Here is a 26,151-nt window from a genome sequence, read left to right as displayed (position 1 = left end):
TTTTCAACTTGTCTGTTCATAGATAGATCTACAAAAATTACAAGCCTGCATTTTCATCTTCTCTTTTACATGGGCATTTAAAGCATTTTTAGACTAAAATTAAAAAGCAAAACTGAGTTTCTGTTTCTTAGCTTGACAGACTAAGATCTGTCAGTTAACAATTCTTCTTTAATTGAGGAGATGCCAGTGATTGAATCTGAAACACCAAATAAGCTGTGGGCGCTCTCTCACTCTTTCTCTAATTCTCTAAGCTTGCTTCTTTGGACTCACCTATGACCACTATGGGAATACCTGTTAACAAGCTTCTGTTGTCATGAGCAAGGCTTACACCTCCCTAGGCAACCTGGCTTATGATTGTCCAGTGAAGCAATAGAATAAAAATAAGACATCACCGCCACTGCGCCCCCCCCCCCCCCGTTGCATACATTTCTAAAGTGCAGGTGACAATTGATCATGACTGGAGTTTGTGATTTTGAGCTTAGGACTTGGTAATATGTCAGAACGGACTGTTCTTCCTTTTAGAAGTGGGCTTCATAAGATGATTGAATTTGATGATGAAAATAAGGGCATCAAGCCTGCATCCTATGAAAGAATAGTATTGAAGAATGCTTCTGAATACCATTATCTGAAGATCCATTTGTAAGTTCAAATCCCTTTTTTAAAATATTCCCATTCCATTTCTGCTCGATTTTGTATAACCTATGGTGTTTGTGGTAGATGTTTACTAATAAACCTTATTGCAAAAATAAATTGTAGGGAGTTCGAAGAAGCTGACATTAGTTTGAATCCTGTTGAGTTCAAACAGCTTATCATCTCTGCTTTGAAACGGCTCCATGGTGAGGTATGTCATTTTTGTCTTAATTATTTTGAGGTAATAATTCTTGAATTCTTTTCAGCTTCTGATTTATTTATGTACAGAAGGAAATGGAAATGGAAGGCTGTAAAAGTGTTTGGTTTGATTGAAACCTCTGTATAAGGAAGCCTTATACTAGTTGTAGTTGTATACCATACTAAGCTAGAATTCAGTTTGTTATTAAGAACCTGTGTTCTTTGCACATTGGCCTCTGATATTAGTTCATATCCTTTAAAAGAAGAGTTAGCGATAGTTAACAGTTAACTCTGGCACTGTCTCTTCCCTGCTACATAATAACTTCCCTGCTAAAATCTAGCACCAAATGACAGCAATGTTTTGTTATTTGGGGAAAAATAATAAGGGAAGAGAGGTATGTCAAACTTTGATAGGCCATGTATCTGTTTTAGTGAAAACACATTCCGGCCACCAAAAATTTAAAAAGAGGGACAGAATTCAGTTTCTGCCTCTCCAGTGATATTGCAACACTGCCATTTCCCCTGCTATCATTTGTAGCTAAACAGATAAACAACCCTTCCCCAAAACCTATTTATGGTTTTCGGCTGCAAAAGTTATCTGACCACGTTTCAAATGAGGTGGGATCAGGGGATGCCTCTGATTAGAAATTCCAGCTGTTTCTTCCAGATATAAGGGGCCTTGATGATTAAACTGTTTTCAAGAAAAGTAGATTAAAGGAGGAATGAAAATGATGCAAACATATATTCAACAAGATCTCACATTTTGTGCATTATTCTCCCTTATATCCTACAAGTTTGGACTTGTAAAAAATTGCAGGTCCTTCTTCATTAAGCTTACCCTAAGTACCAGGTTTGTAATTACATCAAATTAAACTAAAAGGTGGTGGCGGTGTAGAATTGAACTTCTTACGAGGGATTTCTTAATGTCTTCGATAGAGACTTTAAAGTGCTCCCTAGTAACAGTGGCATGTTTCGTTTTAGGTTGGTGCTGCATTGCCTGTTGATGTTTTGACATATGAGGAAAAAACATTGACTGCCATACTTAGAGTATCTAACGCGTAAGACATTTTGAATATGTTTTCTTGGCAAGCATTGTTAGCTAAAGGAAGGCTCTCTAGCATATAGTAATAATAAAAATGAAGAGAATTCTATTTAGGTTCAAGCAAGATGTCATAGGTCTTGTTAGTTTTCAGTAGTGTTTTTCAAACTTGGCAACTTTAGGATGTGTGGACTTCAACTTCCATGCTGGCTGGGGAATTCTGGGAGTTGAAGTCCACATAACTTAAAGTTGCCTAGTCAGAAAAACACTGGTTTATAGGATGGGGGCACAACTACATGTGGCCCACTGAGAGGATAGTGTCATCCAGTACAGCAGTCTCCACACCTCTCTGCCAGAGGAGTAGGCTTGGTTTCTCACTCCCATACTGCTCAATTTATTTAAACCTCTGAATCAAATGAAATGTGCGGAGATGGGGAATCACTGCTTTTATTGATTAAAATCTGTTAAACAATTAATAAATGTAATCATATTTTTTGTCCGCCACCCACTTATGAAATTGTTTTATAAGTCCCTGCCCCATTTTGCAGTGCAGCCCCCAACATGCTGTTGAAAAGTTCATGTGGCCCTTGGCCCAACCAAAGTTTTGCAGCCTTGGTGTGTAGCCTTGTTAACAGTTAGATATAGGAGCACTCAGCCTTCAAGGTTGAATTGAGAAAAATTGAATTGAAAAAAATTGAAAACAATCTGCAAGCACTAAGCCTGCATTTGCCAACAAAAATAAATGTTCATGTCCTATGAAATAGCTAGACTTATGACAACCAGTTGTTAAAGATTTTTGTACCTTTGGAGAAAATGAGTTCTATAATACATTAAATGCAGTTCTTTTATCAGGAAGGTATCAGCTTTTGACCTCAGAAAAAACATAAAATGTTTGTTGGGGAATTTCAGCCTCAAGCTTATGCGGATCTAACTTCTGGATGGATATGGTTTTAAGCGCATTGAACCTTGATTTATTTATCATGTAATATTTATGGCTTACTTTACTTGCCTATTGATTAGTAATTTTCATTAATGTATCCAATGCTATCATTTATACAGTGGCCTAGTAAAGCTGTGGAGTGCTGTAACGTTGCTTGGTTCATACCAGAACAGAAAGTGTGCCTTTAGGGTGATACAGGTAAGAATTGAGAAACTAGCCCAGATTGTTAGGTTTATTGGCATTCATTGCCTCCACTACAAATGGACAATCAGTTGAAGCCCATATTTGTTCAATAAAACACATTATTGCTCTGGAACTTTCAGATGTTATATTGAAGACGGGCAATGCATAGGCTACATCTTCTTTCCTGTCCTTTCCTGCCCTGTGTTTTCCTTAAAGTATTATAGTTGATATTCATTGTGTGTGGGTGTATGTGGGTTGTTCTGTGTTTTATTGCTTTGTATTTTTTTCAGTAACTTTTTAACCTGGTCAGAGAACTCATTATTGTGTGGATAAGAAATATGATAAATACAGTGGGGCAAAAAAGTATTTAGTCAGCCACCAATTGTGCAAGTTCTCCCACTTAAAAAGATGAGAGGCCTGTAATTTTCATCATAGGTATACCTCAACTATGAGAGACAAAATGGGGGGAAAAATCCAGAAAATCACATTGTCTGATTTTTAAAGAATTTATTTGCAAATCATGGTGGAAAATAAGTATTTGGTCAATATCAAAAGTTCATCTCAATACTTTGTTATATATCCTTTGTTGGCAAAGACAGAGGTCAAACGTTTTCTGTAAGTCTTCACAAGGTTTTCACACACTGTTGCTGGTATTTTGGCCCATTCCTCCATGCAGATCTCCTCTAGAGCAGTGATGTTTTGGGGCTGTCGCTGGGCAACACGGACTTTCAACTCCCTCCAAAGGTTTTCCATGAGGTTGAGACTGGCTAGGCCACTCCAGGACCTTGAAATGCTTCTTACGAAGCCACTCCTTTGTTACCCGGGCAGTGTGTTTGGGATCATTGTCATACTGAAAGACCCAGCCACGTTTCATCTTCAATGCCCTTGCTGATGGAAGGAGGTGTTCATTCAAAATCTCACGATACATGGCCCCATTCATTCTTTCCTTTACACGGATCAGTCATCCTGGTCCCTTTGCAGAAAAACAGCCCCAAAGCATGATGTTTTCACCCCCATGCTTCACAGTAGGTATGGTGTTCTTTCGATGCAACTCAGCATTCTCTCTCCTCCAAACACAACGAGTTTAGACCAAAACGTTCTACTTTGGTTTCATCTGACCATATGACATTCTCCCAATCCTCTTCTGGATCATCCAAATGCTCTCTAGCAAACTTCAGACGGGCCCAGGCATGTACTGGCTTAAGCAGGGGGACACGTCTGGCACTGCAGGATTTGAGTCCCTGGCAGCGTAGTGTGTTACTGATGGTAGCCTTTGTTACTTTGGTCCCAGCTCTCTGCAGGTCATTCACTAGGTCCCCCTGTGTGGTTCTGGGATTTTTGCTCACCGTTCTTGTGATCATTTTGACCCCACGGGGTGAGATCTTACATGGAGCCCCAGATCGAGGGAGATTATCAGTGGTCTTGTATGTCTTCCATTTTCTAATTATTGCTCCCACAGTTGATTTCTTCACACCAAGCTATTGCAGATTCAGTCTTCCCAGCCTGGTGCAGGTCTACAATTTTGTTTCTGCTGTCCTTCGACAGCTCTTTGGTCTTGGCCATAGTGGAGTTTGGAGTGTGACTGTTTGAGGTTGTGGACAGGTGTCTTTTATACTGATAACAAGGTCAAACAGGTGCCATTACTACAGGTAACAAGTGGAGGACAGAGGAGCCTCTTAAAGAAGTAGTTACAGGTCTGTGAGAGCCAGACATCTTGCTTGTTTGTAGGTGACCAAATACTTATTTTCCACCATGATTTGCAAATAAATTCTTTAAAAATCAGACAATGTGATTTTCTGGATTTTCCCCCCCATTTTGTCTCTCATAGTTGAGGTATACCTATGATGAAAATTACAGGCCTCTCATCTTTTTAAATGGGAGAACTTGCACAATTGGTGGCTGACTAAATACTTTTTTGCCCCACTGTAATATGTTTTTCTAAGAGTGTGTTTAGTTTTCTGCCTGCTGTTTTACTGTTTGATTGCTTTATTTATTTATTGGGAGAATAATTTCATTGCAGTTTATTCTTTCTTTAAACACAAATAACCTGTTGCTATTAGTAACTTACATTGCTTGAAATGCAACTGTTGCTGATGGCATCATTTCCTCTCCTCTCTTTCTGCTTGAATTGCTTGAGTTCAGCCACTTAACCACCTTCTTCTAGGCTTGCAGTTATTAAATTTGGTCTCCAAGGAAATTAATCAACTGCCATTTATTTGCTTGAAGTTGCCTGAATGTTGTTTTATGCAAAAGGAATTGATTTTGTGTTTCCACTTAAAAATGTTTTTTTTTTTTCCTTTCTCTTTAGACTTCTCCATTTCTTCTTGCATTAGCTGGGAACAGCAGAGAAATGGTGCTAGATTAAGTATTCAGTTGATTATGGTTTATGTAACACCAAAATGCTGATAGTATTGCCCAGGTGCAGATTTTTTAGTGCGAGACTTTGGAAAATATTCTCAACAAAGCCAAGCACGTCCATGTTATTCTTCACTCAGCACCATGTGCAGCTTTTACACATAAAAGTTGGAGACAAAGCTGAAATAATTAAGACGTTTACATCAAAGGATATTTTTATCTTTTCTGAATTAACGGGGGACACAAACCCGTTACATTTGGATGAAGAATATGCCAAGAGATCAAGGTTTGGGAGAATAGTTGTACATGGTGTTCTAATCAATGGACTTATTTCAGCTGTCCTGGGAACGAAAATGCCTGGGCCTGGGTGTATCTTCCTTTCTCAGGAAATTAATTTTCCATCTCCTTTATATGTTGGAGAAGAGGTCTTGGCTTCAGCAGAAGTGAAGAAACTGAAGAGATTTCTTGCTTATATTGCAGTGTCATGTACAGTTGCCCAAAGTGGCAAAATTGTCATGGAGGGTATTGTTAAAGTTGTGGTGCCTGAAGATCAGAAATCTGAGCCCTGATTGCATGATGTATCCTATTGGTAGCAGAGGTTATAATAGGATGTAATTTTAATTGTAATCAACTAATTATCTATGAGGAATTTGAAAGAGTTTAATTTTGATGTTGGTCTCTGATTTAAAAGATTGGTTTGCCTTTTATCGATGTGATGGTTGTTGGTGAGATAGAATGAGAGCTTCGCAAGAATGCTGAGGTAGAAATTAAAATCAGCATCCAAAATGGCTTGAATTGTTTAACTTGGGCTTATGTACTGGACAAATTTCAGGATTCTCACATTGGGTTTGACCAGTGACTCCACTAGTTCTGCATTCTGTCAATAAATAATAAATAAATAATAAATAAATAATAAATAAATAATAAATAATAGCCAGCCAGGTGACAGTTTTATAGCTTAGGCAGCTGGTGCAATCCATCCTCTGATCATCTGAACTAGAACTACATTGTAGATCTATCCTCTTTGTTCAGTATTTTATTTCCTCCCACATAAGTCATTTATATAAATGTGTTTGATATACTATATGTACAAAGTATAAACTGACAAATAAGATTAAGAACTTAATGTTCCTCAATTCTCTTCCTGAAAAATCAGTACAAGTCTGGTATTCTCCCTACACAAAGTAATGTTTGGTTTCTCTGGAATATCCTTATCCTCAACAACAGCCTTTTTATCTCTCTTCTCTATTAACCTTCCTAAGTGATGGTAAAGAAATGTGTACTGTTGTTCTTAACGACCTTGGCAATTTTATGTTATATGTACACTACATTTGATTGTACTGGGGCCACTGATTGTAATCCTTCCACAATGCATCTTGGTGGGAAAAAACCTTAAGAATAAGCCAAAGCAATTGGAGAAGTCCAAACCAGTTTTCTTTATTAAGCTGTAAAAGTTACAGTGATCACTGGGCTCCCAGCCAGCAAGATCTAAGTGTGCAGAGACTGATCAGAGCAGATCCTATACAGAGTTCACAGAGAATCAAAGGGACATGAGCACAGTTTGATCTTGTCACAGGAATAGTTGACAACTGATAAGAGATGCAGATGGGGTCCTCTGGCATCTTCCTGTCTGGTGTAAGAACATCCTGTATTGCTAGGGCATTTAGCTTAAAAATAACATAGATACCACGCTGATTGCCATTTCTTGTTTTAAGAATTTGATCCTTATCACACCTGGACAGAAGAAACAGTAAGGACATTCTTAATACTATCCTTGAGAGTACAGTTATAAAGACACCCAGTTTCCATATCAAAGCCATTTTTGATTCATGGAGAACATGTGCCTAAGGGAGTCAATTTGAGATATATAGAAAAAGTTGCAACAGTTAAGTTTATTGTGGCTGACCTTGTATCAACAGAGACAGAAGACAGAAAAGTAATAATAAGAGGCTGAACTTTGGTGTTGGAGAAGACTCCTGAGAATACAGTGGACAGCCAAGAAAACAAAGCAATGGATTGTTGAACAGATCAACCCAGAGTTCTCACTTTAGGTACAAATGACTAAGCTCAAATCATCCTAATTCCGACACATTATGTGAAGACCCAGCTCTCTGGAGAAGGCTCTCATGCTGGGAAAGGTGGAAGGAAAGAAAAGAAGAGGGTGACCAGCAGCAAGGTGGATGGACGGTTACAGTGGTGCACCATTGGAAAACCTGAAGGACCAGATCATCATGGAGAAAATCTATCTAGGTGGTCACTAAGAGTAGACAACAATTTGAAGTTCATAATCAATAATCAATACACAAGAGCCAGTTTGGTGTAGTGATTAAGGCACCAGACTAGAAACCAGGAGACTGTGACTCCTAGTCCTGCCTTGGGCACAAAGCCAGGTAGGTCACTTTGGGCCAGTCACTCTCAGCCTTAGGAAGAAGGAAGCAATGGCAAACCACTTCTGAAAATCCTGCCAAGAAACTGCAGGGACTAGTACTGGCAGTTGCGAGGAGTCAACACTAACTCAAAGGCGTGCACATGCTTTTGAATTAATACTAATAAATGTATAGAAATGTAAGGTTACTTATATGCATATTGGGAACTAATGTCACATACATTTTGATGGGGTCTGAGCAGTTTATAATTAGGAAAAAAAAATACTGGGGTCATTATGGACAGCACAAAGTAGGTATCACAAAATGCCAATTCAGTATGTGGTAGCTATGAAAAAAAGCAAATTCCATGCATCATTAGGCAAGGAATTGAAAATAAAAATGCCAAGATTGTAATATCTTATACAAATCTATGGTATGTAATACATCTGGTTTGTGTACAATGTTAGTTACATGCTTGAAAAAGATTGTAAAAGCTGGAAAAAGTGCCAAACAGGGCAGCTAAAATAATCATGGGGCTTGAACACAAAAACACTAGAATGTTTTGGGCTCTTTAGCTTAGAAAAAGGGAGATGGGACATGACTGAAGTGTATAAAATCATGCATGGCATGGAGATGGTAGAGAAGGAAAACATTTCTCAAAATACTAGCAGTAAGAGCCAGCCAGTGAAGCCAATGAAGCAGTCAAGGAGATTTAAAACAAAAGGCAGTAATTCTTCACCCAGCACATAGCTAACCTGTGGAATGCATTACTGTGTTGTAATGACCGTGACCTAGATAGCTTTTAAAAAGTACAGATAAATTAATGGAGAACAAATCTATCAAGTCTATTCTCAAAGATTCAATGCTGCCTTCCAGTTGGGGGCAGCACGTCTCCAAATACCAATTGCAAGGGAATTATTGTAGGCCAGGCCTATGTCTTTTTCTCCTGCTTGTAGTATCTGTTGGTTACTGAGCAAAGCCAAATGCTGGATTAATACACCTGATACACCACATCTGTTCTTAGGTTAGCAAAGAGTAGATTTCAGGCTTGCAGCATGAAGAACCTTGAGGTCCACTGTTGAAGCCTGATGCATGAAGGTGGCTCAGGGAGGGAAGCTGGCTCTCTTGGGAGGGGGATAATATAGAGCAGGGTTCCTCAACCTTGGCAACTTTTAAGACAGGTGGACTTCAACTTCCAGAATTCCCCAGCCAGCCTTGCTGGATGGGGAATTCTGGGAGTTGAAGTCCACCCATCTTCAGGTTGCCAAGGTTGAGGAACCCTGATATAGACCACTTTCCCCCTTTTTTTTTTTGCACAATGGCCAAGAAGACAACAGCACAGAGTGCAACAATTGCATAGGTTTATTGAATGAATGTAATTGTGCTTTTAGTACATTTCTCAATTCCAGCACAACTAACTAGAGGTACACATTGCTGATCAACATGATTTTCCCAACTAACCTAAAGCAGAGAGGTTATCTAAATTCCTAATCGGTTACTAAAAGTTGTCTTGTAAATCCTTGATTCTAGAAAGCACGCTACAGAATGAGAAGCTTTTAACACTTCTCTCTCTCACAGTCACATAGCTGTGGTCATACATACACAGAGTTCCCTTTTGTCTCCTATTTTATAACCTATAAGTGTTGGACTCTGACCAGCTGGTTTTCAGCAATCTTATCATGGAACATTGTTACAATTAAAAACAAGTCAGGTAGTGGTCTAACTTGGGTATGCTTGATCACAGATGCTCACATGCTGACTCTTGGTACTATTATTCATCTGTAATACTTTGAAGGTCTCATGGCATATTGTAATATTAAGTCCCTCCTAGCGTGCTGCTGTTTCCATGCACCTGTGCAATCAGATGGAGTGTGTGTACTTCCTTAGACTGAATATTCATAATGTTCATTATGGTCAATATCCATCATGATTATTAGAAAAGGTTACATTGTTTCTCTCTGGTTTAACTAGCCCCTGGTTTCTCTATGTCCAAAGCACCTTTCCAACAGCATCTATCATGAACTTCATAAGCCATTTCCTGAAATGCCATAGGAAATCAACCAGTGCAATGTAGACTTCAAAACAGCTACTGTTAAGTATTCAGGAACTGCTGATCTATGAATTACCCAGGAATTACAACCAAGCCCTCATCTGCCATTGATCCATTTAGATGGGTGAATTTTCTTCAGTTTTTGAACCAAATGGTTAACGCCAGATGAGGCTCAAGAGTTATCTAAGTATTGAAAAGGGATTTTGTATTTATTTCAAAATGTTCAGAATGATACTGAGGTCCATAGGATACTCAGGCACATCCTGCTCCCTATTTCCTTTGCAGTGATTAAATCATCAATAACCATCCTGGCCTATCATTTTTATTAAACTCAAAAATCCTATACTAGCAATGAGAGCAGATCTACATATCTCCTAGTGCCTGGGCTCTGAATAGTATACTCCAGCAGTTCTCGCTCACCAGCTCACAATATAATGCTTACTAATTCCATCAATAGAGTCTAATTTATATTTTCCTGGTCATATAATTATTTCTCTCCCAAGCTAGTGATAATTAAAGTTTGTTTTTTAAAGAGTTTTTATAACCTGCCCAATTATAACAGCAATAGGCATTAATCAAACTATAAAAAGCAGCAGCCAAAAAATTCAAGCAGAAACAAATCAACTCAATCCTCCACCAAAATACAATCAGTCCTACAAACTAGGTTTGAAGAACTGATGAAAGCCACCTTTAAGGATTTAAAGATCATGGTATACTCCTTTTCATTAAGAATATCACAGTGATTTATATAAAGGTCATAAACAGAATAAGAAAGAACAGTAAAAACAGAATTGTTCTTGGAAAAAGTTAATATAATTGTAAGGGTGGCTGAGGAAAGGAAGACCATTTCTAATTTTCATAGTCTGGGCCCCCCATAGAAGTTTGTTTCATAAGGTGACAACACTCCAGACAAGGAGCAACAGCAGGATATCATCTCTAGAATATAAAGATAAGCCAATTCAGAAGTCAGTAATTCCACAGATGTTCTGCATCTGAGCAGTCTAGGGTCTTAAAAGTGCCTCAGTAGCTGATTGGCAACCTGTGCTGAGCCTTAAGCACAGGTGTTACTCACTTTTGGTAAAGGACTCCACTGAGTAACTAGCCAATGTAAAGGGTTCTAGCTACGGATACCGATCTGCCTTACGGAGCATGCTAATATTCATCTGGTATTGAAGATAACAATACACGGACTACTATGGCAAAGCTTTTTCTCCATTATTGTGGAGAAGCTGATCGAGAATGCTCTTGGCTAATGAGGTTGCTTGGGTCTTGGTACAGACAGCAAGACTTAGACATCCTTATTCCCAGTGAATTGATTCAACTGATACCACTTGAGTCATTTCCCTTGGCTGTTTCCTACACTGGGAGCAGTTTCCCTTTTATTTTTCACTGAAGAAAAAAAAATCACATATACACAGCGTGGCCAAATCTGAGCTGTCATCATCATAATTAGAATTTGTGAGGTGGGGGGTAACCTCCCTCTCTACCTATTTTTCAACCCCACCACATGTGCCAGTAGGCAGTTATTCACAATGCAGTCATGGAATATGAACATAGTGATTCTTTAAAATCATGCTTCGTTGAAGTGCAGTTCTTTTGAGTTTCCAAATCACTTTTAATAATTGTTTCAAAGCTGTATGAAAATCTTTGTAGGTGATTATGACGTCTTTGTTTCCCCAAAGAGCTTCCTTATTTGCATGTGTGAAAGAGAAGAACATGTCTAGTAACACAATTGGGTGTCTCTTTCCTCAGCTGAAAAGACAGAAGCTATTTATATAGTCAGATGATTTATTAACAGCCATTATAACTCTTACCATGTATTTTGTATTTGTTTTCTGTACCTTTCCACAATGCATAAATAGGAACTATAGCAACTTAGTGAAGAGACAGAGTATCCACTTACACCGCCTTTGGTAGTGGCATAAGAAAAAATACACTTCAAGATAACACGAGAAATGGAAATTGAGAGTCACCCTACTCACCCTCAGCTCTAACATCCAAAAACTGCTAGATGCTTATGAATCTAATGCAGGAAAAGCTGTCAGAATATTATTGTATAAAATTACATGCTGCATTTTGAGAGCGCATGAAAATATTTATTTAATGTATTAAAGCAATTTATATGGCTGCCCAACTCACGGTGACTCCAAGCAGCTTTCAGAAATACAAACACAAACCCATTACACCCCCACCCCTCTGGGGATGACACTACATTCAAACAAACCACTTGATGGGCTCTGTATCAACCTGGGATCCCCAGGCCCGCTGGCAAAACCACGTCTTCAGGGCCTTTTGGAAGAGTACCAAGGTGGGGGCCAGTCTTATCTCTGCAGGGATGATTTCCACAGGGAGGGAGCCACCACAGAGAAGGCACTTCTTCTAGGTCCCACTAGATGGACCTCCTTAATATGCGGGGGCTGTAATATACCCTGCCTCCCCAATCTGGTGGGTCTGGCAGATTAAATTGGGAAAAGGCAGTCCTTCAGATAACCTGGCCCCAAGCCATGTAGGGCTTTAAAGGTGATAACCAGCACCTTGAATTGGACCTGGAAGCAATCAGCAACCAATGCAGCTCCTGCAAGAGAGGTGACATCTGCAAATCTAGACTTGCACAAAACCATGCAGGCTGCCACACTGTGAACCAACTGAAGCTTCTGGATACTTTTCAAGGGCAGCCCCATGTAGAGTGCATTACAGTAATCAAGACGAGGTAAGTAGGGTGTGGGTGACCGTGAGTAGGGCCTGTTGGTCCAGGAAAGGGCATAATTGGTGCATAACCCACAGTTGTGCAAAGGCCCTCCTGACCACGACTGCCACCTGCTCCTCGAGCCGGAGTCGCGAGTCCAGGAGAACCCCCAGATTATGCACCGGGTCCATCTGGGGCAGTGCAACCCCATCCAAGACAAAAGATGGTAATTCTCCAGAAACCAAAGAGCCCCGAACCCAGAGCTGCTCTGTCTTGCCAGGGTTTCAGCTTCAGCCTGTTGTTCTCCATCCAGACCTCAACAGTCTCCAGGCACCCAGAAAGGGTGGTCATGGCATCGCTTAACTCACCATGGGCAGAGATCTACAACTGAGCGTCATCTGTATACTGATATCTCACCCCATAGCAACCGATAATCTCACCCAGCGGCTTCATGTAGATGTTAAACAGAAGCGGAGAAAGTACTGAACCCTGTAGAACCCCACAAAGCAGGGGCCGAGGGCTGGGCCTCTCCCTCCCTATCGATACCAGCTGAGAACAGCCACAAAAGGAGGAAATGAATGAAGCCATCACAGGGCCCTCCCACTCCCAACCCTGAAAGCTGCTCCAGAAGGATACCATGGTCAATGGTATTGAAGGCCCCCCCCAGAGGTCAAGTAGAGCAAGGATGGCACACTACCACATCTTGCTCCTGCCAGAGATCATAGAAAAGTGTGACCAGTGCCATTTCCATCCCATATCCAGGCTAGAACCTTGACTGAAAAGGGCCCATATAATCCATTTCATCCAAAAACCTCCAGAGCTGCAGTACAACTACCTTCTCAGCAACCTTCCCCAAAAAGGGAAGATTGAAAACAGGATGGAAATTATCCAACAAGCTGGAATCTAGCACTGGCCTCTTAGAAGGGTGGGGTACCACCCCCTCCACCAGAGAAGCATTAATCACTCCCAAAACCCACCCACATGTCACCTCCTGGGAGGGACACAGATCTACAACACAGGTGGCTGTACTCACACTCCCTAGGATCCCGTCCACTTCCCTGAGAGCAACAAGATCAAACCATTCCCAGATAACTGGGCAAGAACCTGTCCCAGGCACTTCCACTGGATATCTCAATACCATAAATGTATTCCCAAACAAAGGAAATTTAAAATTAGCAACTGCCACTTAATCAGAGAGAAATTACACCGGCCTGGGTTTATACGCCTACTGTGGTTAATAGGCCTTAAAGAAGTATATACTGTATGTGTACATTCATTTAATTTCGGTCTACCAGACCAGCCTTCCTCCAAGTTAAAAATGAAGTGTTCCAGAATCCTGGCAGAGGTCATTTAAAGAGAAACAATACAGATACAGAGGCAGCTGCGAATGTTGTGAAAATAATAACTTGATGAATCCATTATATGACATGTAGAATGCTGTATTTAGTTCTCTGGTGACTATTTGATCTTCACAGAATTTTTAATATTCCTTAGAGACCGCAGACAGGTAATGCCGCTATTGAGAACAAATGAGGCACACTGAGAAATGCTGTTTCCAGGGGTTCTTATTCGCTGGGTATCTCAACTGCAAATATCTTATGATAAAAGAGGGGTATGTTTCCTGGCTTCCATGACCTTGTGTACATACCTGCCTGTTTGTATATTGCACAAGTTTCAGTGTTCAGTACACAGAAAAAGACCTTGTCTTTGCCGCAATGTGAAAAGCAGCTGACAACTACCTACAACTATGAGCACCTATGGAAAATACTCTTACATATCAACACTAACAGATGCATAATATTTAGATCAAGAGAAATACTACTAGCAAGTCCTATTCCTGGCGTAACTTCAAGAACCCTGAAGACAAATCTGTGTGTTGTTTCCACCCTAATATGTATGCATATTTATTAATTAAATTTCTATACTACCACAGTCATAAGATTCTTAGTGGTACACGCATACACACACACACACAAAACAAGCCTAAAACATCTATGGCCAAAAAAAAAATATGTCCATAGCACAATTAGAAATAATAGAAACACCCCACGCCCCCTGACATTGTCTAAAAATGGAGCAATATGGAAATGGGAAAAAATATTCACATGATGCTATGTTCTCATAATTAAGGAAGAGCTCTATCTTAACCTGCTTCTGTATAGCTATCAGTGTGAAGGCAAGCTGAATTTCCAGGGGAAGGGTACACAGGGCCACAATGGAAAAATGTCATAGAAGTGAAGAATCATGCACCCTTTTTCCTGAGCTATGTTTTTCAGACAGGTGGATTTTGGTTGAAGAAAATGCACTTAGATCTCCCCATTCAACAAAATGTTTTCAATCTCTCTTCGAAAGTTCCTCAATTTATGAAGATTGGAAGTATAAACCAACAGATGAGGACCATACCTCTTTAATAATTGTTGAATAGGTTTAAAGTTCCATTGGATTCTGTTCGTCTTTCAGGAAATGGAGGATTGCCAAAGTTGAAACGGGCCAGAAAAGGAAAAGTTTTTAAAAACTTGTGTTTATCATGAAGACAAGATTAAAGGGAGACAGGATAGTTGTCTTCAAACACTGAAGACTTGTCGATGCAGGAAGCGTCGCTGAAAAATACAAGGGAGCAGATTTTGGCTAACACTAAGACTCACTTAACAGTACGAGCTATTCTCTATAGCTGGGGGTATTTACAGAGAGACTGGACAGTTATCCCTCAGGGGTGTTGTAATAGCATCCTACAGCGTAGATCATACAGTACATTGTGTAGGAGCTTGGATCATTTCCAGCAGTCTATTACCTTTTAATCCTCTCCCGGGCTCATCAAATACTAGCAGACAAATTTATTTTTTGTATATAGTAATATTGAATCCACTGCAAAACATGTTATATTGGGAAGTTTTTTTCCAAAAAGATCATGGTAGCTGTATAGATCTTTGGACAAGAATGAGAATACCGCTAAAGTTTTATCTAATTCACTGTTTACTTTTTTAAAAAGTATTTAAGCAAGATGCATCTTAAAGTAAGTGATGCTTGGCATGACACTAGGGTTGAACTATTAACTTTCACTTTCCTTTCTGCTCCCAGTTTTACCATCTGAGTTTCATTTCTTTAGGAAATGGTTGATTAATTCTCAACCTCTGTAGGCTACAATAAGAACATTGTCCAAGGAATAAACCAGTGTGAGACACACCTGTATGATAGTTAGCAACGGCTTTGTTTCAGCAACATAACAGCATTGTAAGTAGGAAGGTGACCCTTGTCCAGTTTTTACAGATCATTGCTTTCATTTTAAAAGTCCTACATATCTTCTGAATAAAGTATGTAGGTTTACAACAGGTTACACAGCCTTAATTTTAAGACACTTTTCTTTAGTAGTGTCTGTATACATCACTAAAGGTAAGTTAAATGCCAAATTTTCAATACATTTCATGTGATATTATTTCAAACCTGGCTCAAGACATTCTTTGCTGGTAAAATCCAATGTATCTTGCTTAAATACACTATTACTAAGTCTCCTTAGACATTCTGGGGATTGTTTCCTAGTATAGCATTGCACATTTATGCAAGTGTCATTTCTCTATAAATAGAAATTGACATTTTCCTCATAATTTAAGCCATTGTTCCAAAATGATGCAATTAAGCAGCATATAGAAGGTAATGTTATGTTAGGGGAATTAGTTCTTTCTTCCTATATATATATAATGCAGGTTTGGATTAAGGGAGGATGAGCGTCCATGAAGGTGTCCAAATCCAAGTGTCATTTATTTTCTCAGCGTGCTCTGGCGAACACCAAAGAATGATGGATCAACAGCAGAACCAAAATGGTTCAGGCAATTCAATCCTGAACCAGGCCACCATTTCAAATTGCCCATTCGATTACTTTCACCTCACCTGCACCTCTCATCCTCACTTTCCTTAGGCGTCCTTCACCGTTTTTAACTTTCCAAGATGAGCCATCTGCATGAAAGAGAGAAAAGCATAGCACGGCCTTGCTACCGGGAGAATAAAGTTCCTCGCATCCCACGAAGCCGTGAGCCCTTCTGCCATAATGTGTCGGTCCCTAAGATACTACGTGTTGTGTCGGGCAATTAATCCTCCAATGTGAAGGAGGAGTAAAAGGAGGGGGAAAATGCGGTTTGCAATGGAGCGGCGGGCTATTTGCAAGCTGCTCCAGGCAGGGCCTCCGTCTCCCCGGCCTCCTCTTCCAGGCCCGGCGCCGGCCAGGCTGACGTCGCGGGGCCGTCCCTTGGCCGGGGGAGGGCGGCCCCGCGCTGGCTACTCGGCGGCCTTTAAGACCCGGAGGAGGGACTACTCTGGACAGGCGGTTCCTGTGTTGACAGCCGCCGGAATCGCTCAGAGCCGGAGGGAGCCGCCTGGCGAGGCACCGCGAGGGGCGCCGGGCTTCTGCCCCCGGCGCTCGGCATGGCCTTTATGGAGAAGCCGCCGGCTGGGAAAGTGCTACTGGACGACACGGTGCCGCTGACAGCCGTCATCGAGGCGAGCCAGAGCCTGCACTCGCACACGGTGAGCCAGGCGAGCGGAGCGGGTGGGCCCGGCTGGGCTGCGGCACGAGCGCGGCGGCACCCGGGGATGGCTCGCGGGCGCAGGGCGCCCTGGAAGGAGCCGCGAGCGCGGCGCGGCGCGTGCGGGGCGGCCGCCACCTCCGGAGGATGGTGGGCGCGGCGGTCCTTCAGAGGGGCGGACGGCGCTGCCCTTGCTTTCCAGCTCCAGGCGCGTCTTGCGGAGTGGGGCCCCGGCCGGGGATTATGGGTGTTGGGCTGCAGCCCATCTGGAAGGGCCCTGATTGGGGAAGGCTGGTTGCGGGCGTGGGCGCGAAAGAGCCTTTCCAAGGGAGCGAGGAGGCAGTTTGGTCTGGGCAACTGAGCTCCGTGCCGGCACCGGGAGACTCGGGTTCAAATCTCGGCCGAGTCTGATTCTTCTGAATGAAAAGCGGGGAGGTGCTGCGCGGAGTTCCGCTGCGGGGGCTCTTTCGCGCTCGGCGGGTACGCCACGCGTTGGCAAATGTAGGTGCAGAGTCATTTGTAAAATGTTACGCGTCTGAAAACGGAGTAGTTGGTGCTACCCGGAGGAAATACCGTCACGCCGACCCGAGTCCTCGCATAATCGTGATTAAAGCGATAGCGAACGCCTTGTGGAAATCATCCCAGCTACATGTGGCAGGACAGGATTGCAGCTTTAAAGTACGTAGATTAACAGGACAGCTGTTTGGTGATTTGCTACTAAATATTAATATGTGGGTTGTTATATAATATTTGCCAGCAAGGTTTGGCTAGAAAAAAATAAAAAATTTAAAAAAATAACAGAAACCTGATAATTCATTTCCTGGAAAGTGGTTTTGTTTGATGAGTGGAATGTCCTTAGTTAGATTCAGCTGGAAACCTTAAATTAAAGGGCGGCTAGGACAGGAGGAAAAAAAAGTCTGTAAAGGGGTAAGAGATAAACTTTGAAGATGAAATGTTTTCCAACTGAGAATAGGAAGAGGTTAATCTGACCTAGCATTCTTCTGGAAGCAGCTTTAATTTATAGGGCCACCCAGCTCAAACATTGTGACTCTGGGTGGTGTATAGCAAATAAATTAAAAACAAATGATTCAGTTAAAATCCAAAACATTGAGAGGCAACCATGAAAGCATATGTCCATCTCCTGATGAGAAACTCCAGTCATCCCAGCTCCAAAGCTTGAGGAAAAAGCCAAATTTTTACTTCCCTTCCAAAGACCAGTAAAGTTACATTATGCTTAGACAGTGTTAACTGTGGTATATAGGTAGATTTTAGTGAAAAAAAATGCATATATGTATTTCTTTGTTTTGGGGGTTTGAATCTTCTGGATACTGGTAGATGTAATTAGCAATAATTTAACGTTGCTTGTACTAGTAACAGAACTTAAAAATAAATGTAGTTTAAAACTGCATTTACTTTGTATATGAACAAGGTATTGTGAATATAGTTGTTGCTTGGTGATTGGTCACTCCTGGTTAATGAAGATCAGTCATCTTTGAATCATAGTAAACAATGTTTTGCAATAGGAGCTAGTGACCTGGGTTTTTTTAAATACCTATTTTACTTGCAGAGTGGGTGAGATTAGTGGGCCTAATGGGGTATGAGAAAAGAAAGCAATTTCCTGTTTTAATTTTGGGAGAATCAGCTTCAAGTACAATAGTAGAGAGCCAGTTTGGTGTTGTGGTGAAGGTCTTGGCCTAGAAATCAGGAGACTGTGAGTTCTAGGCCTCCCTTAGGCATGAAAGCCAGCTGGGTGACTTTGGGCCAGTCACTCTCTCTCAGCCACCTCACAGGGTTGTTGTTGTAGGGAAAATAGGCAGGAATATTCTCAAGTTTTGCCACCTTGAGTTTTTAATATATAAAGGTGGGATAAAATAAGAAGCAGCTTGGAAATTTAATGCAGGAGCAACAGGTGTGTTGCTCTAGGTATTTGTTACCAAGCTATTCTGCTTCTATAGGCTTTCAGTGTAGAAAGTCTTCTACACTGAATGCTTTCGCCAACAAACTCAAGCTACAATCAATAAAACACTCCAATAATCTCAGCAGAGCAGAACAAGATGCTATCGAAGGACTCAAGAATAATAATGACATAATAATCAAACAAGCTGACAGAGGAGGGGCCCTTATTATAATGAATAAGGCAGATTATGTCAGGGAAGTTGAGAAGAAACTCTCCAACACCACGTTCTACCAACTTCTCTCCTCCGATCTCACAGCAATATATCAGACAAAACTACATAATCTGATGAAACAATGTCCTTAGGACATATAAGACTGTATTTACGTGGAAACACTCCAGGAGCCTTTCTACCTACTTCCCAAAATACACAAAGCAGGCAATCCAGCCTGTCCCATTGTCTCAAGCATTGAAACTATCACAGCTGGACTATCGGGTTTCATGGACTCTATACTCAGTCCTTAAGCCACCAGCATCCCCAGTTGCATAAATGACACCACAGACTTCCTAAGAAGACAGAACTCAATGGGCTTAACAACACCATTTTAGCCACCATGGATGTTGAGGAACTATACATGAATTTCCCCCACAAATATGGACTTCAAGCCATCAAAAACATAATTACTGATGCCAACACAGCGTGACTTGCCAGCAGACAGTGTGATTTTGTACTCACCCATGACTACTTTACCTTTGGTAGTAATGTATATCTGCAAATCAGTGGTCCAGCTGTGGGCATACACATAGCTCCACAATATGCCTACATATTCATGGCTGATCTAGACACTTTTTCAATCCTTACCTCCTGAAGCCCCTCTTTTGCCTGAGATTGAGTGACATTTTCATCATTTTGACCCATGGAAATCTGGAAGAATTTGTTCAGCATCTGTCGGACAAAGTCACTTGGATTCTCTCGCAGTTGGACACCGGCCTTGTTGCAGGTCCAGAGGAAATGCCTGGGGAGGAATCTTTTCCTGTTATCTGGGATCGGTTTGAACCTGTTGGACCTGAGGAAGTGGACAGGGTTCTTAGAACTGTGAGCTTGGTTGCTCTTTAGATTCATGCCCCTTCTGGCTACCTAAAGCTGCCCAGGGGGTGTCATATGGGTGAATTCTGGCAGTGGTGAATTCCTCCTTGAGTGAGGGGGTTGTTCCTCTGCTCCTTAATGAAGCATTGGTTCATGCCCTCCTCAGGAAACCATTGCTGGATCCCACCAATTTTCACCCAGTATCTAACCTCTCCTTTTGGGGTAGGTAGTTGAGAAGGTGGTCATGCAGCAGCTTCAGTGGATGAAGCAGATTATCTGGCCCCTTTTCAGTCAGGATTTAGGCCTGGGTTTGGGATGGAAACTGCACTGATCACGCTTTTAGATGCTCTCTGGTGGGAGTGGGATGGAGGTGTATATCCATCCTTGCTCTTCTTGACCTCTCAGCGGCCTTCAATACCTTCAACCATGGTATCCTTCTGGACTAGCTCTGGAGGTGGGTGGCACTGTATTGTGCTGGTCCTCCTCCTCTCTCCAGGGTTGATACCAGTCAGTGGTGATTGGGAAGAACGGATCCTGCCCTCGGCCCCTTTGTGGGGACCCACAGGGTTTGGTGCCCTTTCCTCTTCTCTTCTACATGAAGCTGCTGGGTGAGATCATCTGCTGTCATGGGGTATGGTAATGATACCCAATTACTGTATATCCTTCTGCCCCTGGCGTATTAAGCAATGCTGTTGATGTTCTATCCCAGTGCCTGGATTCTGTGAGGGTCTGGATGGAGAACAACAGGTTTTAACTGAATCCTGGCAAAACTGAGTGGCTCTGGGTTTTGGGCCCCTCCAGTTCAGTGACTATGCCATCTGTCCCAAACAGACCCATTGCGCAATCTGGAAGAGCAGGTGCCATGAAGAGCAGGTGGCAGTTTTGGCTAGGAGGGCCTTTGCACAGCTTCATGTTGTGCACCATTTGGGCCCATTCCTGGACCGGGAGGTTCCCCTCACAGTCACTCATGCCCTGGTCACCTCCCTGCCCTGGTTTTAGTCTGGGAAGATTCTTGCTAGAGGTTGTAGCTAATAAACATAGCTGGACTGAATTGGCATTGTCTCTTGGAGTTCCTCGGGCTAAGCCTGACATCAATCTTCCCAGACTAAAACCCCAGTTCCCAAAGTCCTCCAGCCACAACAGTGTGAATTCCTCAGGGAGGTGCCAGTCTCATCCTCTTGTATCTCCCACGCTCCTCCGGCGAGCTAAGGAAATGCTTATCTCCCTGAGCTTGGCCTTCATAATTCCATTCCATCACAGAGATATAAAACACTTCATAGGGAATGATTACAGACTTCCATCCATCCATCCATCTTAAACCATATTAAATTATAAGGGGTCGGCTCAACTAGAAGAATCTTGGCTCTGAATAGAGAGCTGAAAATCATTGGAACAAGGAGGCTTTGATCTCTCTCTGTCTCTCTCTCCATCACTAACATGTCTAAGCTGCTCAGCAGCAGATACTTAAGAATTCTTTATCTTGTATAGTTGGAATATTCATGATACCCAAGTTAACTGATAAGGTTTTATGTGAATTGTATAAGGGAGCCAGAAAGAGTTTTCTTGCACTTCCTCCTTGTAGCTCTTTATAAGCACAGGCTTAGAAGGCTAGACTCATTGTTATAAGGACAAATAACCTGCCTGCAAACCATTCTTCTCTTGGCCTTTAGCAGCTAATGAAAGCCATTAGGACAGGAAGCACCTTTCAAACTGATCTTTTTTTTTTCCAGACTCTCAGTATCGCTCAAATGAAACACTGGAATAATAATGTAAATGGCTGAGGTTTCATTATTTTTATAGATTTAATATATTTGTTAATCCTGCAAAATCTTACTCACCCATCAGGGATGATATAGTAAATTATTCTTACACTGGGCAGGGGGTTAAACTAGATGGTCTTCAAAACGTTATGTAATTCTCTTGGCAGAGTTGACATCTCCTTTATTTTTTTTTTTTCAAATATCCAGTCCAAACCCCTTTTTGAACTATCTTAAGTTTGAAATTATCCTGTACTAGGAATGTCTTAGGAAAAAATAACCAAAAAGTGGGTTTGCAGGCATTTAGTAATGAACAAGGTGATTAACCAGAAACTGGCATAGATTCGTAAAAACAGATCATACCAGACAAATCTTGGATAATGTGACTGTATTCATGGACCAAAGGAGTGCTGTGGATGTAGTATACTTAGACTTCAGTAAGGCATTTGATGAAGTAGACCACAGCTGCCTCCTTTATAAACTGGCACAATATGAGGTTGATGGTCCCAGTACCAAATGGATTCACAGTTGGCTGAACAATCATAGCCAATGCATGGTCCTTAATGGGTCTGTGTCCACATGGAGTGGACATAGTGTGCAGTGGGATACCTCAGGGTTTGGTCCTGGGCCCGGTACTATCCAAGTTCTTCATAAATGATCTAGATGAGAGAATAAAAGGGATGCTCATAAAATTTGCAGATGACACAAAGCTGGGGAGGGGTGTGTGTGATTGCTAGCATCCCAGAAGAGTCACCCTTTGGGGGAGATGGGCAGCATATAAATTAAATAAATAAGTAGGCTCAAGATTCAAAAGGATCTTGACAGGCCTGAACATTGGGCCCTATCTGTGAAGGAATGGTTAGATGAAGACTGTGCTCGAGATAAGCATTCCCTTAGCCCTCAACAGGAGCGTGGGAAGTTTAAGAAGATGAGACTGGCACAACCCTAAGGAATTCACAGTGTTTTGGCTTCCTGGCTTGGGAAGTTAGATTCAGTCTGGAGAGATTTCTGTCTTGAGGTGGAAGCTATTAAACGCAACAGAACTGTATCTGCGCTGTCTCGGGGGGTTCTTTAGGCTGAACCTGACATAAATGGTGAGGGGTTTGGAGGCTAAATCCTATGAAGAGTGGTTAAGGAAACTTAGTATGTTCAGCCTAGAGAAGAGAAGGCTAAGGGAAGACACAACAATAGTCTTCCAATGCATGAGGGGATGTCATAGGGCAGAAGGTGTGGATTTATTCTCTAGAGCATCCAAGGTAAGACAGGAGCCAATGGGTGGAAGCTTTACAGTGAGAAACCCAAACTTGGACTAAGAAGGAATTTCCTGACTGAGAGCTAGGAAGCAATGGAACAGCCTCCCTTCTGAAGTTGCGAGTGCTGCATCACTGGACATTTTCAAGAAAAGATTAGACAATCATTTGTCTGGGGTGGCATGAAGATTTCTGCACTGGGCAAGGGGTTGGACTGGAAGACCTTCAAGCTCCCTTCCAACCCTATGAAAGTTGGTGATACCTATTTTTGTCATGTTGCTATTCGCATATACAATTATATAGAATGAATAATTTCCATCTTTTCTTTGAATCTGAGTTATCTTGTTTTAACTTGGTAATATTATGGGTTATAAAGTTGTATTTATAGCATACAATTTATAGCATTTATTTTACTAAATGTCCGAATAAACTAAACTTGGAAGTAATAATTTCACTTGATTGTCATACAAGTATTCTACTTATATAGAATATAAATAGAATGTTTAATTTAGTATGAGTAGTCATCCAATAAAGATTTAAGCAGACTTAGTTCAATGAAATATATATGATGTTGCCAGGATAAATCACAGCACAATCAATATGCTTATAGCAATCACCCCAACATTTTCCTCAAATCCCATTGAGGTAGTAAATCTTTCCCTGGTTTTGTCAATCCAGCTGACGAAGGAAATGAAAACTAAATCCAGATAAGAGGTCCTGATGACAGGGAAGAGCGGCAGCAGTTTGGAAACTGACATGGATTTGCAGTTTAACTTTTAAGTGGTCAAAATAAGTAGCATTGTCTTTTTTCAGATTTGACTAGTATGTATTATATTTTTAATGAAAACGTAGAGCTGATCATTGTAATACTTGCTCCTGGTAAATCCAGGAGTGTGATCGAAATAGAATAAAGTCAAATAATCACTTCCTGTGGTGTGTAAATTATATTTCAATGAATGCAGCCTAATACTGCATTTGCTTTTTTAACAGCCAGATGACAACCTCTATCTCATATTCAGTTTGCAACCAACTAGACTTCCAAGATCTTTTCCACAAGTATCATTAACCAAGCCAGCTATGCCTATAGCTATGAATTTGATTTTTTTGTTTTCTAAGTGAAGAACTTTGTACTGTCTGTTACATTTCATTTCTCTAACTTATCAAGATTTTTCTGAATATCTTCTAGGATATTAAGTATCCCTAGATATCCCTTTCAGCTTGGACAGATGGTTGAGATGTCATCTGCTCCTATATAGCTGGTGTGATGCTGTTAGCACGTCAAAAAAGAGAAGCCATTGCAAGGTAGAAATGTGACTCTAATGAGATGCTTATGTCATGTTTGAAACAGTCTTCTGTCTTCACAATTTTAATATAAAAGTGACTGTGCCCTGGAAACCATGATCTGATCAAAATTAATTTCTCTAAGACTAAAGGTATTAACAACGTAAGGTACGAATGTAAGCAGCTATGTTGTAATATTGTGAATATTTGTCTGAGTTTTAGTCTGTCTGATTTCACAGGCTACCTCTGTTTAAATTCTATTGGAATTTGGAGGAAATGAGGTAACTTTTTTTGAATTAATATTTTTCCTATGTATGAAGAGAGCATATTTGGGTTTTGCTGGTCAACCGTAGCCCTTTACAACATCACTGTACACTCTTCATCAAACCTCAGAGATCAATGCTTTTTTGGGGTTATAGATACATCTTTAAGCAAGATTCTACTACTAGAAAGCCCCCAGTTGTGCCCTGTGGTCAAAACTGAAGAAGGAGGGCATCACATTTGTGTTTGTAAACATTAATGTCAGGCTGCATCAGTGTTAGGCTAGGATAGAATAGTGCATTGATCAACTTCTATTTGTGTCCAGAAACAAAAGTGCTTGATAATGTGCATTCTGAATAGGATTTGCAGCACTGTTTGTACTCACTTGGTGTTAGATTCTGTTTGAAGGTTTGTTGCTGCTTTTTCTAGTATTTGTCTGGTTTGGTTGCAGGACCTGCTTATTCTGCACTGTGCAGTTCACGTAAGCTTTTGTTTTTCAGCTGGCTTGCTGCAGAGCCTTATGCTTATTAGGACTAAGGAGGAGTGACTAGTCCAAGGCCACCCAGTTGGGTTTTGTGCCTAAGAGAGGACTAGAACCTGGGTCTCCCCAATTCTAGTCCAGCACTTTAACATTATACCACATCGACCCTCCCTGTTTTAAGGTTTGTTGCAGAAATTCTTACCTTTATATTATACTTTTTGGGGAATACAGGTAGTCCCCAGTTTAAGAATCAGCTTTGTTCCCAAGATCTGTCCTTAAATGGAATTTGTATGTAAGCTGGAACAGTATTATTGCATAATAATACTTCAAGGGAGGGAATACTTCAAGCAGGGGGATGGCTAGCCCCATAGTGGCCAGCTGTCTGCAACCTGATTTTCCATCTTCTTGGATTTTCTTTTTTTAGTATTGTTTTAATGCTGGATGTATTTGTGTTTTAGATATATTTATAGTTTTTAATGTTTTTTGTAAGTCGCCCAGAGTCCCCTATTGTGGGGGAGATGGGCGGGGGAGAAACCCAACAAATATACAAACAAATAAATAAATAAATAATACTGTATAAGTAGTATTGTGTAATGAACTCAAGCTATTGTGTATTTAACTCTGATCATTGTGTATTTAACTCGTATTTTGCTACAACAGGCTCCGTTCTTAAGTATGGGTTGTCCTTAAACCTGTAGTTATGTCTTCTTTCTCTATTCATGATTTATCATATTTGTTTTCTCTTGTCTATTCTACTTATATCTCTTGCTGTATGTTATTTCCTCTGCTTCTCTGGAGCAAGGGTTTCCAAACTTTTTCAGACCAAGAAAACTGTTTAAAAAAACAACTCTCATACCCCCTGCTGCCACTCTCTCAGACACCCAGAGACATGAGTCACCACAAATACAAAGGCCCCCTGGGGGTGTGGGGCTTCCGAATGTTAACAGACAAGGCCTGCCTATAGCTTAGAAAAATCGCTGTGGATGTTCCTGGTTGCATTTGAGTGAATTTTTTTTTTCATTAGTATCTTGTGCAATCCCATCAAATTCTAGGTTTCGTGGAACACATTTTGAAAGAATATCCCCTACAGTACCACCTGCGAAAGTTGATATATATCAGAGTAGACAATACAGTGGCAAAGGATCCCTCCTTTGGTGCCCAGCAGACCACTTTATT

General features: G+C 41.1%; 3 protein-coding genes and 1 long non-coding RNA gene across 7 annotated transcripts in view; 3 read left to right on the top strand and 1 right to left on the bottom strand.

The window, feature by feature from the left end:
* Positions 1–478: 478 nt before the first annotated feature.
* Positions 479–5,437, top strand: RPP14 (ribonuclease P/MRP subunit p14). Its single transcript, XM_007427396.3, has 5 exons — positions 479–639; positions 757–841; positions 1,810–1,886; positions 2,927–3,005; positions 5,299–5,437. The coding sequence occupies exons 1-5, from the start codon at positions 494–496 to the stop codon at positions 5,353–5,355; spliced, it is 444 nt and encodes a 147-aa protein (XP_007427458.3). The 5' UTR covers positions 479–493; the 3' UTR covers positions 5,356–5,437.
* Positions 5,390–6,133, top strand: HTD2 (hydroxyacyl-thioester dehydratase type 2). The gene has a single exon (XM_025166189.2). The coding sequence runs from the start codon at positions 5,390–5,392 to the stop codon at positions 5,912–5,914; it is 525 nt and encodes a 174-aa protein (XP_025021957.2). The 3' UTR covers positions 5,915–6,133.
* Positions 6,134–6,765: 632 nt separating this feature from the next.
* On the bottom strand, positions 6,766–16,656 carry LOC148216755 (uncharacterized). The gene is made up of 3 exons (XR_015794992.1): positions 16,333–16,656; positions 14,851–15,047; positions 6,766–7,079 (listed from the first exon to the last, which is right to left on the bottom strand). It is a non-coding gene; the product is annotated as an uncharacterized LOC148216755 (long non-coding RNA).
* Positions 16,657–16,752: 96 nt separating this feature from the next.
* Positions 16,753–26,151, top strand: part of PXK (PX domain containing serine/threonine kinase like) — a 51,888-nt gene continuing 42,489 nt past the window's right edge. For all 4 annotated transcript variants that reach the window (XM_007427401.3, XM_015887929.3, XM_007427400.3 and 1 more), the window contains exon 1: positions 16,753–16,965. In XM_007427401.3, the coding sequence (XP_007427463.1) occupies positions 16,864–16,965 (102 nt within the window). In that variant the 5' untranslated portion in view covers positions 16,753–16,863. The remainder of the gene's footprint in view (positions 16,966–26,151) is intronic.

The sequence above is a fragment of the Python bivittatus genome, unplaced genomic scaffold (assembly GCF_059951505.1).
Source record: "Python bivittatus isolate LINGU-HERP-01145 unplaced genomic scaffold, Pbiv_v1 ctg000080_np1212, whole genome shotgun sequence".
Lineage (NCBI taxonomy): Eukaryota > Metazoa > Chordata > Lepidosauria > Squamata > Pythonidae > Python > Python bivittatus.
Note: the sequence above shows the minus strand (reverse complement) of the source record. Positions and strands in the feature narration are given on the sequence as shown.